The 17,741-nt window shown below is 53.2% G+C and overlaps 6 protein-coding genes across 6 annotated transcripts; 2 read left to right on the plus strand and 4 right to left on the minus strand.

Moving 5' to 3' along the window:
- Positions 1–117: 117 nt before the first annotated feature.
- On the plus strand, positions 118–2,058 carry AYL99_03598 (hypothetical protein; the record flags this gene model as incomplete). The annotated part of the gene is made up of 4 exons (XM_018835112.1): positions 118–196; positions 261–830; positions 922–1,643; positions 1,720–2,058. The coding sequence occupies 4 exons, from the start codon at positions 118–120 to the stop codon at positions 2,056–2,058; spliced, it is 1,710 nt and encodes a 569-aa protein (XP_018694762.1).
- Positions 2,059–2,583: 525 nt separating this feature from the next.
- On the minus strand, positions 2,584–3,751 carry AYL99_03599 (hypothetical protein; the record flags this gene model as incomplete). The annotated part of the gene is made up of 2 exons (XM_018835113.1): positions 2,584–3,630; positions 3,674–3,751. 2 exons carry the CDS (start codon positions 3,749–3,751, stop codon positions 2,584–2,586), a joined length of 1,125 nt encoding a protein of 374 aa, XP_018694763.1.
- Positions 3,752–4,993: 1,242 nt separating this feature from the next.
- Positions 4,994–6,487, minus strand: AYL99_03600 (hypothetical protein; the record flags this gene model as incomplete). The annotated part of the gene is made up of 1 exon (XM_018835114.1): positions 4,994–6,487. One exon carries the CDS (start codon positions 6,485–6,487, stop codon positions 4,994–4,996), a length of 1,494 nt encoding a protein of 497 aa, XP_018694764.1.
- Positions 6,488–7,702: 1,215 nt separating this feature from the next.
- AYL99_03601 (hypothetical protein) lies at positions 7,703–9,483 on the minus strand (the record flags this gene model as incomplete). Its single annotated transcript, XM_018835115.1, has 3 exons — positions 7,703–8,265; positions 8,321–9,064; positions 9,156–9,483. The coding sequence occupies 3 exons, from the start codon at positions 9,481–9,483 to the stop codon at positions 7,703–7,705; spliced, it is 1,635 nt and encodes a 544-aa protein (XP_018694765.1).
- Positions 9,484–10,072: 589 nt separating this feature from the next.
- Positions 10,073–12,109, plus strand: AYL99_03602 (hypothetical protein; the record flags this gene model as incomplete). The annotated part of the gene is made up of 1 exon (XM_018835116.1): positions 10,073–12,109. One exon carries the CDS (start codon positions 10,073–10,075, stop codon positions 12,107–12,109), a length of 2,037 nt encoding a protein of 678 aa, XP_018694766.1.
- A 2,729-nt stretch (positions 12,110–14,838) lies between these two features.
- On the minus strand, positions 14,839–16,732 carry AYL99_03603 (hypothetical protein; the record flags this gene model as incomplete). The annotated part of the gene is made up of 4 exons (XM_018835117.1): positions 14,839–15,637; positions 15,695–15,813; positions 15,862–16,139; positions 16,189–16,732. The coding sequence occupies 4 exons, from the start codon at positions 16,730–16,732 to the stop codon at positions 14,839–14,841; spliced, it is 1,740 nt and encodes a 579-aa protein (XP_018694767.1).
- Between the last annotated feature and the right edge of the window lie 1,009 nt (positions 16,733–17,741).

Genomic DNA, 17,741 nt, shown 5'->3' on the forward strand with positions numbered 1-17,741 from the left:
GATGTCTCTATTAGAACAGTCTGCAAATACCTCAGGGCAGAGCTCCAAGAGCAGCCCGATCTCTCGCACGCGGCCACCCTGAAAGGAAACTCAGATACCTGGGACATAGCACTGACAATGGCACCCCGCAAGACGATCTACCTGCCTTCCAAGGACTATGAGCTTCCCGATCTCGATATATTGACCTTGATATACGGTGTGTCCTTGTTGTCTGGACTTCGCGCGCCTCCTCAGCCGTCTGCTAACACATTGCTGTCCAGAATCGCCCGAGGCATGGACCACCGAGTCCACGGTTCTCCACGCCGAAGCCGCTCTGCCCTTAAACTGCGTCACCAAGGCCCAGGCAAGAGCTTACACGAAGCGACTCGCCTACGTCTTCCGCCACCACTTCGGCATCGGTGCGAGTGGGCCCGGCAAGGACGTCGTGGTGTGCATTTCCTCCGGCCAGATTCTGCTCTCCAACGTCTTCTACGGGGTCATTGCCGCCGGCGGAGTGTTCAGCGCCGCGAGCTCTGCGTTCACGTCCCTAGAGTTAGCACGGCAAGTCAAACAGGGGAAGAGTAATCTGATCGTCTGCGGTCCCGACTGTGTGGAGGTCGCCATCCGGGCGGCGAAGGAGTGCCATGTACCGCTGGAGAGGGTGTTGGTGCTCGAGTCGATGGGTGGGAAGAGAGTGTTGCAGGATGTCGAGCGGAAGAGCAGGAATCTGATCCAAGAAGGCTGGCAGAAGGAGGAGGTGCTCGAATGGGAAAGAATTACGGACAAGAAGATATTGGAGGAGAGGGCCGTCTGTCTGCTGTACAGCAGTGGAACGACAGGGGTCCCCAAAGGTAAGGGCATGGTCTGCATCTCTCGGACGGAGGCCTTGCAGCGTCCTCGGAGAGGGTTTTTGCTAACCTCTGCTACTCTCGCAACGCTCAGGGGTCAATATCTCGCACACCAACCTTGTCTCTGAAGGGCTCATCCCCCAGTACATGATCCGGGAACACTTGGCCCGCCAACGCCGGCTCAACCCTTCCTTCAAGTTCGAATATCGGACCCTGGCCCACCTGCCGGCCGCGCACATCGCCGGCTGCCAGGGCTACTACGTGAATCCGTCGATCGCCGGCGGCCCCGTGTACTGGATGCCGAAATTCGACTTTGCGAAATTTCTCGAATACAACAAGAAGTTCCGAATCACCCACTTCTTCACCGTGCCGCCTATCTACCTGCTCATCGCGAAGAGTCCACTGGTGACGGATCAATTTCGGACCCTGGTGCATGCGGTTGGCGGCGCCGCGCCCATGGGCGCAGAGCTGCAGGCCATGGCGGAGAAGAAGCTGGGCTGCCAGATCAGCCAGACGTGGGGCCTGAGTGAGACGACCGGCTCCGTAACGGCCATGCCGTGGGACCAGGACGACAAGACGGGGTCGGTCAGCCCGCTGTTGCCGAACGTGAGGATGAGGATCGTGGACGATGAGGAGAAGGACGTGGAGGAGGGATTGGAGGGAGAGTTCATCCTGCAAGGGCCCATGGTCAGTACGGGTTATTGGGAGAATGAGGCTGCGACGAGGGACAGTTTCACGAAGGACGGCGTGTGGTTCAAGACGGGAGACATCGGCGTGTGTAGGAACGGCATGTTTTACGTGGTGGATCGGAAAAAGGTATGTTTGTTTTCGGTACTCGTGCGATTTTTCTTACCACGTCGATTTGTTACTGACCACCAACCGCCTGTGGCAGGAACTGATTAAATACAAGGGCCTCCAAATCGCCCCGGCCGAGCTCGAGGCCCTCCTGCTCTCGCATCCGCTGATCCAAGACGCCGCGGTCATCGGCATCCCCGAGCCGTCAGGGTTTGGGAACGAGATCCCGCGTGCCTACGTGGTCGCGGATAAGACCCAGGTATCGGAGCAGGAGATCAAGGATTTTGTGAAACGCAACCTGGCCCAGCACAAGCAGCTCCGCGGCGGCGTGGTCTATCTGGAGGCGATCCCCAAGAGTCCCAGCGGGAAGATCCTTCGGAAAGATCTGAGGGAGCTTGCTAAGCGGGAGAGGGGAAACGAGCAGGCCAAGATCTGAGGAAGACGAGGAGCCGGTTTAGGAGGAGTTGTGAGGTGGGATGGGAGTGGGATGGGCATAGAAATGGAGAGCCATTTGGTTATTATACAGTATATGGAGAGTAGATCTCTGCTAAAACTTGGAAGGGCGGTGGTTGCGTTGAAAAGAGGACGTGCTGACTAGGTTTATAGAGAAAAGTAGACCTCAAGCCAGGTCCTCCCACGGGCGGATCTCATAGATGGGAAAGCAACTGAAAATTTTGATCGAGGCTGGAACTCTCAAAGTGCAACGCCGTGACAGAAGAAGCACCCTGACATACAACAATGGGTTGACCACCTGATCTATCTCGTTGCCAAAGACGCGGCCACGGGATTGGGGATGCCTCGCGTCGAACAAACAACAGCGGCGGCGGCCAAAATGACAGCATCACATTCGTTCTCTGTATTAAGATGTGCTCCGGCTGGACCGAGATATTCGACGGGCTTGTGACGATGGACACCGGCGCAGGCTGATGGTCATGGGTGGCAGTGCTCCGTTTCCCATATATTATATCTTCCACACCTTGACATTGTGTGGGTTTTTGGAGATGGCATGAGCGACGAGCTTACTGACGGCGCCCTGTTCTTCCTTTCCATTCTTCCATTCTTTGGGGCCAGCAAGGTAGGCGATAAAACCAGGTGGCCCAGAAATGAGAATTTGCCTCTGTTCTCGGGACGTCGCGTATCCTGTGGAAAAGTCCTTGTCGTCGAACCTGGACAGTGCTCGAAAAACGGCGTCTTCATCGATCCATGAGTCCTCGGCATTGACAAAATATTCCACCGTGATCTGGCCCGGATACCTTTGCTTCAAAGCCTCTAAATCCTGCACGATAACAACTTTCTTCTCAGAAATTGGCGGCGATGGCTTCCGTTTTGGGTTGGTGAAGAAGCCCGTCCAGCTGGGCTTGGGAGGCAATGATTCGGCAGGGGGATCATCGCTGACGCCGCCCAGGCAATCTTCGCGCATTCTGTTTGCCCATAAGATATGTAGCTTCCGGTCACTGTTCACCGCGTCACTCTCTGCTGGTCTCCTGCCTTCAAATAAAGCGTGTGCCACCTGCAAAGCAGGCGCAATACCAGTTCCTCCGGCGAAGAAAACCACTTGCCGTACCTCTGGAGTCAATTCATACTCTAGATTAGGTCCTCGCATTTCGATGTCGGCACCAATGCGCAGCTTGTGAAGATAACTGGAGACCTCGCCATGTGGATCCTTTCGTATCAAGAACCTCATTTCACCCTTCTCTTCTGCGGTCTTTTCATCAATCGGCGGTAATGGTGTGTATGCTCTGACAATCTGGAGCTGCGGCTGCTTGAAATGAACATTCCAGATCCCTCTCCTCCAAGCATCTTTATAAATCTCATAATTGTGGTCTGGTTGCTTTAGTGCCAGGTGAAATATGCTTGCGGTTGAGGAGACGGGTTCCTTCGCAATGAGCGTGTACGCGACAAACGAGTCGCGTTTCAGCGAGTATACGTAAGCCTGCCAGAGAGCATATAGACCAGTTCCCACAGCGACTCCTATCGCGACGCGTCGATAGGCTCGATTCGGAGGATGCTGTTGGATATTAGGAGACTTTGGTTGATTCGCGGGAGCCGACGAGCTGTGCCGCCTCCATGGCCCAAGCCATCGCGACCTCGAAGCTCTCGTGAACTTGCTCGGTGCCCCTCTCCAGCATCGTGCCAGCATTGGAAGTGTTGCTCGGATGGGACAATCGCAGGATAATCGAACACGCAGATTGCAGATGCAATTCGGTGTCACGCTGCTTTTTTGGGCGTGAGTGAGGCTAAGCCATATATGGAGACACGACCATGCCGCTATTGAGTGAGTTACACCCCCACCCCCCCCCCCCCCCCTCTGTCATCTTTGCCTGTCTACTACTTACTTGTAACAACTCCACAATAAGGCCTCCACGACCGTCAGTTTTTGAGGTTCATGATGAGCCCCTATCGCATGGCCGGTTCGGAAAACCATGCGGCGGTTGGGCATTTCCAGAAACCCTAAGGAATCTCTCCACAGCCGCATATCTTCGCCTCATTCCTCTCCGGTTACCTGTTCTCCCTTACTCACCACTTCACGCTGGTCCAAACGACCTCCCGAATTTTAAAGCCCAGTATTGCGACTGGGCTGATCAGCCGTATATGTTGGCAACCTGAGTGGTGACATATGTAACCATCTCAGCTACCTTGCATGGAAAAATCCCATGTCTACTTTGCTGGGTCCACCCCCTTCCATTGACTACGGCCAGGGGAACGACGGGGAAGAAATCACCCCGTTCCTGCAGGTCTTGAGCCGTCGAGGCTTTTGATGGCCACTTCAGCCACATTGTCGCTATCCAGCTCCTGGTTGGGAAAGCCTTTTGCAACCATCTGGAAGATTTGCTTCACAAGTGCTGCTTCTAGTGGCCAAGAGTTGCAGGGAAAGACTTCTTCGCGGGGTCAAACTTTGCCTCCCTCAGATGGGCTAACTGCGTCAAGGGTGATGTTTAAGTGATTGTAGATCCCCGTTCACTTGCCCAGTGCGGCAGATCCCGTATTGCCGTTTGCGGCGGCAACTGCGGCTGTTTTGTTCACCTACCTTTGTGCTATTTCCAGTTCAATTACGTCGACGATAGGTGGGTGACACGGCCTGAGACTTGATCTTTCGTGACTTGGAGATAGGGTCTGGTTAAACAAGCTATCCTACGTTGAAGCCAAGGGCTTCCGATGCTGCACTAGGTAGTAAGTAACCGACCACACCTTGGTTGTATACTCCCAAATTGCTCACGAGAGTGCCGAATGACTTACCTAATTATGTTCAAGTGTTGGGTCTCTATCTGTCACTTCTTGTTTCCGGAGGCATTGGTGGGATGTGGAGAATCGTGTGTCGTGGTTCTTTAATCAGGAGAGATGCGATCGAGGTCATTCAACAGCTTTGAGCTCTACTTTCGCATCTGGAGCCACTTCTCCAGCAGCATTCCGTATATTTCACTCCTGGTGGGAAAGCTGGGAACAGCATGCCTCAATCGATCAAGAGGAACCTGGCCAACAATTGCGACGGTGCTGCCGTGAAGGAGATCACCCACTTCCCGTCCGACGAACGTCGCTCCGACGAGCACATTCCTCTCGGCATCTACAACCCATTGGGCCCAGCCTTCATAGTCGAATTCAGCATATACCCAAGCACCCGGGAAATTAAATGGTACGGCCACTTCCACGGCCTTGATACCACTTTTCAATGCTTCTGCCAAAGTCAGACCAACCGTAGCAACGTTCGGATCCGTCACGACGACCTGCGAGACGGCGACCTGATCTGATGTGGCAGCGAACTCGCTCCACGGCTCGGACTCTTGTACATCAACTCCTGCAGCTCGAGCGATAATAGCCGCCGCTGCAATTCGCCCCTGATATTCGCCCATGTGCGTTAGAGGAGCGCGGCCATTTGCGTCGCCGATTGCATATATCCAGCTGCTGCCCGCGGAAGAGACACACATACTCTGATCAACGACCAGAGAGCTACTCAAGCCGATGTTTTCTAAGCCGATGTTCTGCGTGCGAGGTTTTCTGCCTGTGGCTATGAGTAGGGTCGAGCCAGTGACGACCTGTCCGGAGCCCAGCTTCACTGAGATCTTACTGTCGCCTTCCTTCCAAGCCTCGGCCACCCTCGACGACAAATGAAAGTCAACATTACGAGCCATCAATGCTTCCCGAACGCGCTTCCCAGCTTCGGGTTCGTAACGGCCCAGCACTTCAGATGTAGCGCTGATCATGGTGACCTTGCTGCCGAAAGTCGAAAACGCCGTCGCCATCTCGCAGCCCACGACACCTGATCCCACGATGATGAGATGCTCAGGCACGGTGTCTGCTGCGGTGGCTTCTCTTGGAGTCCAATAGTCGATGTGATCGATTCCTTGGATCTCTCCAGGGATGGCCGGGTCCGAGCCTGTGGCAATGACAACCGCCTGGTTGGCGACTAGTGTCTTCTCCTGGCCGTTAACGTTCTTCACCAGCACCTTCCTCTCAGCAATTATCGACCCTCTCCCACGAACAACGGAGCATTTCTGCTTCAGCGACAAGTCGACGAAGAAGTCATCGTCCCATTTGTGCGTGACTTTGTCACGTCGCTCGAAAACACCCGGGACGTCGACCAGCCGGTCAGCCGCGATTAGCTGTCGAGCCCCTCCGACTTGACGAGCGGCCGCAAGTGCTTCGCCCGGGCGCAGAATTGCCTTTGAAGGCATGCAGGCCCAAAAGGGGCATTCACCGCCCCAGAGCTCCTCCTCGATTATGACGGCGGAGAGGCCGGCTTCGGCGGTCTTGGTTGCCACCTGACGGCCCACGGGACCAGAACCAATAACGACCACATCAAATGTGGCGGATTCCAAAGCACCAGGGAGGTGATTGTCTGGGTGGAGGTTGACGTTACGAGGAGTCATTGTTGCAGATCGCCGAGGCTGAGTCTTCGGGCGTTGAGTTTAATGCGAGGGAAGAAGTTCTCAAGAAGTAACTCGAGGCTCAAGTTTTTGTTCCAGCGGACAAGATTCCTAGCTTTATGACTATTAACCTGACTGAGGCGTCAGCAATGCGGATAGCCCAGAACTCACGTTGAGCATGCCATGTAGGCCGGCCATTACTAACCTGTCCCACTTGAGGTCTCTTGACGTTCAAATTCGCTTCCGGTAGCCGCTGTATTAATCTGACCTGAGGTCCCCCCTTCAACCGACGAGGCCCCTCTATTGGTTCCTACAGAGGAAGAAGTCTGATGTACAGTAGTGTGAAGCATCTTCGACTGGTCCGAGTTCATGACCACGTCCCAGCTTTGTCAGCATGCATCAAGACACAGCGCTTTGAGTAGATCGTGGATCATCAACCACAATTGGATGCGTTGGGGACACCCTTGAGTTAATAGTGGTCAATCACTAGCTTCTAGAACACTCATCGTGGGCGCTCCCCCTCCCACCCTCACTCCAACCGACGCGAGAGGGATTCGGGGTCCTGCGCTGGGGGGGTTGGAGAGGCGATGGTGCTCGGCGATTCCCAAAACCGCAGGTATCGGATTTCCCGATCGGGAAACCAACCAACAAGATTCTATATCTCGACGGGCCGGACTTCTTGTTTGCCAAATCCTGAAAGCCATGGGAAAAGAGAGAGGGGAGGTGTGGCGGGAAGGGTCTCTTGTTGAACCCTTGGGCACTCTGGGGCCGGAAGCCGCTCTTTCGGTCAGGGCAAAGACACTTTCGACAGCGATAGTCAATCGCCACGGTAATGCGAAGAAGGGGGAGGAGATGTTCACGGCATTCGTGGTAGTTGTCGCACCAGCTATGAGTGGTAAAGGATATATATCCCGCAGAGTTGCTGACTCAAGACGTCGGTGGTCTACATGGCGAATGGGCCGCGTAATCGACGGCGTAAATATACAGTAGTCGGCATTTAGAGGAGAGAAAGGGACATCCTGGACACCCAGAGTGGCGAGATGACAAGGCTCCGAGATTAAGGGGGATTATATTGTATATGGCGAATCTAAATATTGCTCCGTACAGCCACCTACCCTCCCCCTCCCCATGTCTTGCAATGAATTAAACGGCAAGCGCTCCTGGAACTCAAAAGACGAGCCTTAGGTGCCAGAGATTGATGTTGTCCTCGCCAAGTCTTCATGGCTGTTCAACCTCTGGTGGCATTGTCAGCACACTTGCAGTTGCAACCACCCTCGAAGGGAGAAAATTGCCCAATATAACCTGCCGCACGTTCTGCTCAACGATTGGGCCCATACCCAGCAAGACACGCCCGTCGATCTCGCTACCTCCAGGCTGACTGCTCATCCGACCAGACGAAAAGGCATCTCCAAACGCTGGGAATCGGAACCCCAGACACATATCGAGGTTCTTGTGCTGTTCCATTCTCCACTTGAGAGCCCTCTCAAAAATAGTGATCAGTTGGACTCGGAAGAGAGCTCGCCCGGCAGGCTCTTGGAAGGGATCGGACTCGGCGGCCGCATCAGCGGGTGGCAATTGATCAATCGATTGACACCACTGCACACCCGTAGCACATCGAACAGGTTGGTAGGAAGGCGGGAAGGGCAACAGCAAATCGACGTACAAGACCGCCTGAGAAGCCATTTGTACAGCTCGATCGTGAATGCGAGGGAGCAATTGTTTGTCAATGTAGGTCGCCCAAAGCTTTGCTTTCAAATTAGCCGTCATGAGACTCCCAAACTCTGCAGAAGTCAGTACCACTCAATCACATGGCAGGGGAGTTGATAAGACACTCACGTGCTTGGTGGACTTCTTGGAATATGCCATGCAATGAGATGCCGAAGAAGTCGTCCACGTTTGGAACCGGGTCAAAGCACCAATCAGTGACGGCCCGCGTGATGAGCGCTTGGACAAAGGCTGTAAGCAGGCCTGTACCTGTTCTTGATTGCCTTGCCTCAAAGGACTGGCGAGAGCGGCGTGGAACGAGCAATTCCAGAAGTCTCTCAAGGCGTGGTGGGTACATGTTCAGATCCAGGATGACGGGTTCGTTGCTCGCCACTCCCGCCGAGAGCAAATATGCCTTGACACTCGCCCTACAGAGATAATTGATCTCCTCCATGGTCGTTTGAAACATGTTTGGATCGGGAACTTTGACCAAGTTCTGCAAGAGAGCCGATAGTTTTCCACGGTGGGTTTTGCAAAACCCTTCAACGTCAGCTTGCCCCAAAAGTATTCCCTGAGCCGAAGCTGAGTGGCCTGCTGCAATCGGTGGCCCGAGCTTATCAGCATTATTCAGTGCCTGGCTGGCCTCCTGCTTCGACGGGGCCGCGGCATGTGTCTGCATCACACGTTTCAGCTCGCCAACACGTTTGATTTGTAGGGCGTCGTCATCGGGAAACGTTGGTATGGCGCTCCGGTCACGCTCCGTTGATTTTGCAAGTTTCCGTGACGAGCAGTCACCTTGATCGAGACTCGAACCCGGGTCATCCTCATTCTTGCGCTTTATCCCCGATTGATGGGATGGATTAGAGTTGTCGTCCACTGTTGCGACATGGTCTTCAAGCTGATCCTTTGGTAGGGGGAAGCTCTCCAAGCCTGAGCCGTAGCTTTTCTTCATCCAGAGCTCCAATACCCTCTTCGAAGAACGTGGGGGCGTCATATGGTGTGTATTGATACTTGGCCAGTCTGTAATCACTCCATAGCAGTCTCAATTTGTTGGTGACGGCCCCAAGCATGCGAGACCGTCCCCCGGGTCCAAAGTTGGAATGGGTCTGGAGCTGGGCCACCAGTTCAGCAATGGCCAGTGTGAGATTCTGTTGTAGTAGCCCGTCCGGGCCTTTATTCTTCTCCAGCCACCCCAGAAGGAGTTGTTCGGTGGCAGGGGTCCATTGGAAGTGATTGTCTGTCTTTGTCTTCTCTGGCGTGGGAGAAAACGAGGCGAAGAGATCGAAATCGGCCATCACCTTGGGAAAGGCAGGGACGAGCCGTGGACTGGGGAATAGTGATAGATTCTGAAAGGAGGCGTGGTGATCCGAAGGGCTATGGGCCAAGAGGAGAAATGAGAACGACAGTGAAGTGGGAAAAGAAAAGTGGTCAGGAGGCCAGCTGCTGCTTACTTATGAGATTGTGTCTTGGTGTTGGGACTGGGCGAGGCTCCGCATCCGACGTCGTTGTCGTCAGCTCCTTTGTCTGGAATGCCGGCTATGGCTATAGCGTAGCTGGAGACAGGTGCTCCATGACCTAATTTGAGATGGATTTCTTTGTCTGAAAGAAGAGTTTGATTGCAAGTGGCCAGATCTGGTCACAATTGCGATATCATGTTTGCTGCTTCAGCTCATGGACTCCTGGGCTTCATAAATAGCCACATCTTCTGAGGATGGAACGTAACACTTTTTATCATCGTGACCATCACTGTGCTGCTCTTGTGGGCCAACGCATTCGTACCTTTTTGCTCTATCGAAACTCTCACTCTCTTTTCTTCGTATCTAACCAGATACTCTTACACCTCTCCTTTGGCCCCCTGCCTTGCCAGGATTCTCCAGTGGTGCCATGGCTTCCTCTTCGAACTCACGCTTGATCTCTCGAACCGAAAACAGCCTTCCTACCCAGAGTCAACAGAGCTCGTCTGTGCTGTCCGAGCACCATAGACTCCAGGTTGGGATTGATTTTGGCACGACCACTTCTTCCGTCTGCTATGACGTGATCACCAAATTGAGCCCACTGCAAGATCAGGAACTCGCGAAAGTTCTCGTCGATCAACCGCAAAACCCAGGATGCCATAGAATTCCTTCAGTGGCTTTTGTCTTCACGGCCATCGACAACGACAACAGCAGAAGAATGGTACTCAAGTTCGGGGAGCACCCCGGTCGTGAGCATACTGGTCGCATCGTCGCTCAGTTTCAACTGATAAAGATGGCATTGTTACCAGTATATAATCAGGCATCCGAGGATCCTATCACGAAGCAATCGCTGCAGTCACTGAAGGAAACGCATGATGACGGCCTACGCAGGATCAAGGCCCACGCCTCGGGTCAGAAGCTTTATTCACAAGATCCCTTAACGGGGGAGATGATCCTATCCACTGTGGACACGATGGAGGACTTGATCAGATTGTTCTTGGTCTTCCTTTGGCGTCTCACAATGCGCCACTTCGCCACAATTCTAGGAGAAACCGTGGAATTCGTGATACCTTTCTTCCAAGACCGTGTCGGTATCGCAATTTCCTGCCCAGTACTTACACAAGACGACCCAATCATGGATGTATATCATCGACTATTGGATGCCGCTGGGTACCCAAAGAGTACCTGGGTGCTCTCTGAAGCTAAGTCGGCGGCGTTGTATCACATCGCTACCAAGTTGGCACAAGCAAATGAGGGAGAAGACCAAGAAGAAAAGATCCTCGGAAATCTACACAAGCAGGCTACCATTGTCATGGTTGACATCGGCGGTGGCACCACTGACATTTGCGCCATAACTCCTACCGAAATCGACGAAGAGAGTATTGTGTTTGGGGATTGTGTCGGCAGTAGCACTCCTAATGGGTCGCTAAAGCTCAACGAGATCTTCAAACGCCGTTTGCAGGCCGAATTGCCACAGTTTTTGCGTTCGATTGATGCTCGTCTTGGGTGCAACGAGGCACAAATTGCCGAAAGTTATGCAGCGAGATTCGAAATTGTGAAACGAACAGTCCCCCAGCTCCCGCCCCATTATCTCATCGATCCTGATCTGAACATCCCTGAACTGATCCAAGAACCTCTGCCACCTCGCTTCGTGGAAGCACCGAAGACTTGCAAACTCAGCTCCCAACAAATGCAGTATGTCTACGATACTTGGCTAACAGAAATATTTGAAACAGAAATATTTGAGCTTGTGAACAGGGTAATATCACAAAGTGGAGAGAACAGCAGTGGGAGACTGCCGGTCATTGTTCTGAATGGTTGGGGAGCTCTTCCCTGCTATGTCTTCCAAGCTTTTCAGCATCATTGGGGCCCATGGGGATTTGATGTTCAGATGGTCAAAGACTTGGAGAAGGTGCCTGGAGTCTGCCAAGGCAACTTCTTAGCTCTCACGACTCAAAAGATCGTCAGGAGAAAAATTGCCCGCGCTTCCTTCTGCACTGCTACACTTCACCAAGAGAATCTCTTCTTCGTCATCGATGGCTATGACCCAATACAGCTACTAATCTACCAGAACGAAGATTTGGGAAACCCGAACAAACAGTTTCGCAAGACATGTGCGCTCCGCGCGAACAATCCAGTTTTCCCAGTCACACTCAAAGTTGTAATCGCGTCAGACAGAGCATTCTCCCGGTCCCCCCCTAAGCTAGAAGGCACGATCCAGGTTGAGCTCCAGAGTTTGGAACAATACGGCTTTCAGCTACAATCGGATGACGGCACGCTCTTCCTGGAATTCGAATACTCCGTAGAACTTTGTATGCGGGGGTTGCTGACGTGGTTGATCTTGACGGTGCCTCATACTGGAAACTTTGACAACGTCCACAGAGACACCGGCAAAGACATGCTGGCATGTCAACAAGTTGACATCCAGAAACACGCTTCCCAGCTGCAAGAAGTGTACGCCCCATAGCATGGGCGCTGCAATCTTTGACATCAAAAACAAAAACGAAGCAAAAGTTGTGCAAGTCAGCCTCAACCGACGGACCAGACCCGGCTTGGGCCTGCTGGGCTCACTGCCTCTTCAAAGTCAGGAGAAGGCCACAGAAGAGCCCGAGCGGCGACGATCACTGCGGACGGCTGGAAGCAGCGAATTCTTGGTGACTTATTGTTCGAGGAAGTCCAGGGCTCGAAGATGTGATGGAGAGCAGATGCCAGGAGCTGTTTGCGGAGGGGCAAACACCACATGAACCGAGGAATGGAGGCGTCTATGCGGAGGTGGGCGGGATACTGGTATTAAGGGTGGTTCGTAGCAGGATGATGTTGACCTCTTTCTGTTTGGACAATCCTACGAATGGTTCTTTTGTTCAGTGGTCTGCAGTACTCGGCATGTGGGGTGACGGCGAGGCGAGTCTGCTAGCCGAAAGCACAGGCAAGAAGTCCAACCAATACGGGGGAATTCCAGGATAGAAGCTCTGTATCGATGCGCGGAGGTTGGGCAGGTCCATAGACTTCCTTCAGTGTTTGGCGAGATCCTCAGACGATGGAGATGCGGTCACTACTGCGGCGTGGTCTGCTCCGTGCAGGACGTTCCAGCTGTCTCATCCAAGCGTGGTGTGGTCTCCCGGAGGGCTCAGTCACCATGCACCAGATAGATCACCAGATAGATCGCCAGTATGTACACTTGTACCAAGGATGCAGGTATCCAGGCATGCAGGCTTGGTCAGCCCACCGGGCCCTTTCATTATCTAAGCTGGACGAGGACTGGCACGAATGGTGATAATCCCGTGTCCACTGCTAGCCTTTGCGTGGGCACGTCGTATTATGTGATGTGGTGTGTGTGTGTGTGTGTGTGTGTGTGGGTGTGTGTGTGTGTGTGTGTGTGTGTGTGTGTGTGTTTGTGCTCGCTCGAGCCAGACTCAAATGGCGGTCTGACGGGGCGGAGGATCGAGTCTGTGGTACAGTGGGGGGTGGGGACTAGGTGTAGAGAGAGGGAGAGTGGTGTGTGTGTGTGTATGCATGAATGAACTGCGTTCCTCCCCACCAGCCAACTTTCCCTTGACGCACCGTGGATCTGAGACCGGTGGGTGTGTACGAGATGACTAGGTACGTTTGCACATCACATAAGAAAAAGCGCCAGGGACGACAGAATACTTAACCCCCGAGCTCCACCACCATTGACTGGGTGGGTATTCGTCCGTGGTATGGAGAGGCGCCACAGTGGGTTCTGGGTAGCCGCTGATTGGGAGGAGAGGCCACTCGGGGAGCTGGACCCACACACTGGAGACCCTTCCCGATCCGGAATGTATGTCATTCCCGAAACCAGAAAGCGGTCCCAGCGAAACAACAAAGAACGACGAACAAAAGGAAAAGGGGCCCCGGTTCTCCGTGCGCCCTAGAGAGCGATGCATAGGCAGGGGCGAATTATTAATTAGCTCCAAAGTCCCCAGGGGCCCAGTCGTCGATACAAAAGGAACAGGAAAGCGGAGATACTTTGTCTGAGCTAATGTGGTCTGGGACCACCAATCCGGAGACCACACTGACTGTTTTGGTCTCTGGGTGCAGTGCTGCCCGATGGGACGCGAGGATACTGTAGACGTGTGCGCCCTTGTGAGCCCAGGCTCTTCAAAGCTCGCTTACACGGCAGAAGAAGATAACTCTGCACCGCTGTTTGCGGCGATTTGAAACCCCGGTGTTTGAGTGCTCTTGTGTATAACAAGGAGGCTTTGGGACTAACCAAAGTCTAACTGAAGTAGATCCGAGCTTCTTTGAGAATATGGCCTTGGCTCTCTCACACCATCCTCGTACGCTGTCGTTGATGTCCAAGAACGAGGCGACGTGCACGAGGGCAGGCCGGACTGTGTCGCTCTAAGGCAGTGAATCCAATCCCATGGTCAGCCTCGAATCTGTTAAAGTTAGGGCACGAGCATGCTCAAACAGGGATGTTAGGCGAACTAAAAAGCCATGACTCGCAACTTCAACTCTTCCTATCCAGGGAAGCCGACAGTTTTGGGGATGACATCCTTTGACCACCCCTCAGCTATACGGCATATGGTCTGATTCTAAGAGAACTGGCTGGCCTCGATCGTGGAAATTTGGTGCCCGACTGTGAATTGGTGACAGGTATGAACCTGGATCACCCCCTAGCTTTCGTGGAATTGTTGTTGGATATATGATATGAGGTTGATGGTTTGCGTGGGCAGGTGGAACTTGATGAGGACCACTGGTTTGGAGAAAGCTCAAGCGCCCCAGCAAGCACAAGGCCGGCAGTTTAAAGGAAGCGCATTAATTCTGGTGTGTCCGTCTGCCTGTCTCTCAAAGTCTAGGCCCATCTCTGTGGTGTGTTCATACCGGTAAATAGGACGAGCCAGGCTGACAGGTTAATCATGGGAAATCGAAATGAGGCATCGTCTTTTATGGTGGAAGAGAACAGTGGATAACTGCTTTAAGGCTATACTGGTGTGACTATCATGCAAAGGAAACGCCGACGCGACGTGGTTCCATTGTATAGGCACAAGTATCGCGCAGTGGACAGCCCATGCCGCATGATCAACGTTCTGAACTGCTTCCAGACAGTAGACACTGGTGAACGCCAGCGTGAGTAGACATTCAGAGTGACCAATCGCAAAGATCCCATTTGCGACAGGTTGCTCAGTAAGGCTGAATGTTGGCCATGCAAGGTTTGTCATCCTTTGCTAAGAGTCACTCGAAAAGGTTAGTATCTGGGACCAGTTCTTGCAAAAGTGCAGTGGTCTCTTCGTTTCCCATCTCAATGTCAACATCGTCGGAGCCACACAGAAACACGCCCATCTCAAGATCCGTCCAACGGGAGATCAGGTGTCGTTTTGCAACCCAGTCTTGGACGTAGATGAACTGTTTGACAACATTGTGTAGGGCTTTGGGCCCGTCCTTGAATTCATCCCATCTTTGGACGTCTTCGATTGCTTTGTCAATGAATTCTTGATAGCGAGAGGCAAGCTCGGTCGCAAAACAGTTTCGACCTTTGCTCACAGACATGCCGACCAGTAGCAGCCACAGAAATAAATCGCGTCGGTAGCGCCACAATTCTGTACCCAAACTCTTGTCAAGGTGTGAGAGGAGCTTCTCTGCCAGTCTCAGAGGGACAAAGGCGCTAGTCCACGTCGGGGTGTTTGTCATGTAACAGACAATGTATACTGCCAACCGGCAGCATTCTGCTATCAGGCCAACTTTCTTGCAACCTTCCTCGTGGAAGACAAGTCGAGATTGGATAGATATTTGTAGGCCTTCAATTTTCTGGTGATCGGCAGTACCCGCCGCGATGAGCTCTTGGAGGTAAAGGAGGTTGCGAATACATAGTTGGACAACGCCGCTGATGACTTCTTCATGTAGAACGAATCCAAGTGGCAGGGCAGGTAGTGAGCCGGTAGGGAACTCTTCAGACCGGCCGAGAAGACCTCGAAAGTCTGGTTGCTGGAAGTGATGTTGATTGCACACGAGCGCGGTGCCTAGAAGGTGCTGCCTGTGACAAAGGGGTCAATAAGCCCCCTCCAACTGGGATTTTCTTGCAGTGACGAACCAGAAGACTGCGTGCAACACCTCAGACCGTAGCTGCGTGCCATCTGCATGGCAATGTTCGAGAAGCTTGTAGAGACCCTCGGAGTGTGCTGAAGATTCAGCCAGGTCACCGCAATGATGCTATTGTCTGATTAGCCCTGATCGCGCAGACGTTAGACCTCGGCGTACCGCGACACAGGAAAGAAGCAGTATCGTTCCAATCGACAGGGCTCGAATATTGGGATCGTCCTTCTGCAAGTCTTCTCTCAAGCATTCGATGGCCTTTGTCTTGAGCAGGAGTGACTCGTTTGTTGTGTTGCAGGAATTGTGAATATGAAGGATGGAGTAGAGAAGGGCGTAGAGAAACGCTGAGTTAGTCAAGCACTCTGGAAATAGGGAGAGCGCCGTCAAGTCTCCGTTAACGGGACCTGAAACGAGCAGTGGCTCAGCCGCCACTTGAAAGGCACCTAGACGGGGTCAACAATAGCTTTCCCATGCAAAGCACCAGACACGTACAGCTCCTGAGAAGATAGTCGATTCGTGTTTCGTCAAGATCGATAGCTTTGGAAATTTGCGAGGCGTATGGATGGCATTCATCATTGGAGGGCGATGCCCTAGCAGCCGGGAGATGACCCGGGCTCGGCAATTTTGGATTGAGTGGCTTCGCGCGAATGCTGGCACAGGTACACTGTCTTGGAGGACCATCACCAGCCGTTGACGAAAGGAACTGAAAGGCAGTTGTGGGAGTATCAGCACCACCGAGATTCAGGGGGCACTGTGGTGAGGGACCTTCTCGCGGTGGAAGGTTTTCAATTTCCGGTTCAAGACTGTGACAGGCATCCACGTTGGGGGGCTGTTTTCGCTTGCCGCTTTTCACTTTGCCTCCCTCTGAGAAATCGGTGATCGTCAAGGAACGAAAATTCTCCAGTCGCCGAGTGCTCTTCTGGTTCGATCTTTCAAGGTTGACTTTCCGAACGTGTGATCGGAGAGCACGTACTTGACTTGAATCCAATGAAGATCCTGGCTTTGTCTCATGCACAAAATGGATTGGTTGCGACATGTCACGGGTTTGGTGGACGGGTGTGAGGCTTGGTGTGATGCTTCGTCTGCGGCAGAGGCAAATAATGAATTATCTCAATGAGGTAGATATAAGGGAATAGACTCGCAGGCATATGATAAGGATAGTACCGAGAAGACTCCTAAAGATCCGTTAGCAAAGTACCGAAGCGTAAAGCGTCTAGGAGGCCAAAAGTCCACTCGTCGCGGCCAATTTCCTCCAATGTGAAGACCACGAATGCCTTGATATCCCCCATAAATATGACTAAGGAAACCTGCCTGTGGTGCAGCCTGGACCCGTCGCTTTGGTAATGTTCGATCTTCAGCAGACGAACTCGATTATGGCATCTCGCGTGTGGCTAATGCCCTGTAGCTAGTCCACCGGCGTGCAGGACTGATGGTGGTACGAGCGTAGGGGCCCCGTTATGCGTTTCCGATTGGAGAACTTGTCCAAACTCTGCGGCGTGGGATGGCGTTATGCTGCCTGGGGAGGAATGCATGCGGGCGGCAGAAAGATCATTCCGTCTTATGCTTCAGACGGCCATAAGAAGTCTCGACTCTCCACCGTGTTTTCTATTCTTTCAACTCCTAAGTGCAACTGCACTCTCTGACTAGATCTCTGTTGCAACTTTGGGGTGGCAAGAGCAGTCGGGCTCCTCTTTTAGGCTGGTGAGTCTGAGCCATGTACGAGCTATCCAGGACCGTTTGCGAGCCAGCAAGCGTCGTCGGGAGGGAGAAAGTGCGCCACAGCCAACCTATTGCGCCGACTCTGGCCCGTCAACGCAAGGACAACCTTCGCACCGCCGGGCACGCCTTGGCCTGACGTCGGATACATGAGCAAAAACGAGGTCCATACACCAATCGCGGCGGACTGAGTCTGACAGCTACCTCGATCAAGAGCAGGGCGCACGACGTGGAGGCGTCGAAGTTTCTCCACGGGAGGCGACTTGCGCAAGTTCATCATCGTTGAGGTTTCCGACAAGGCGGTTTGAGGTCGGGGACCAGGCGAGGGC

Source organism: Fonsecaea erecta (genome assembly GCF_001651985.1).
Source record: "Fonsecaea erecta strain CBS 125763 chromosome Unknown Scaff3, whole genome shotgun sequence".
In the NCBI taxonomy this organism is placed as follows: Eukaryota; Fungi; Ascomycota; class Eurotiomycetes; order Chaetothyriales; family Herpotrichiellaceae; genus Fonsecaea; species Fonsecaea erecta.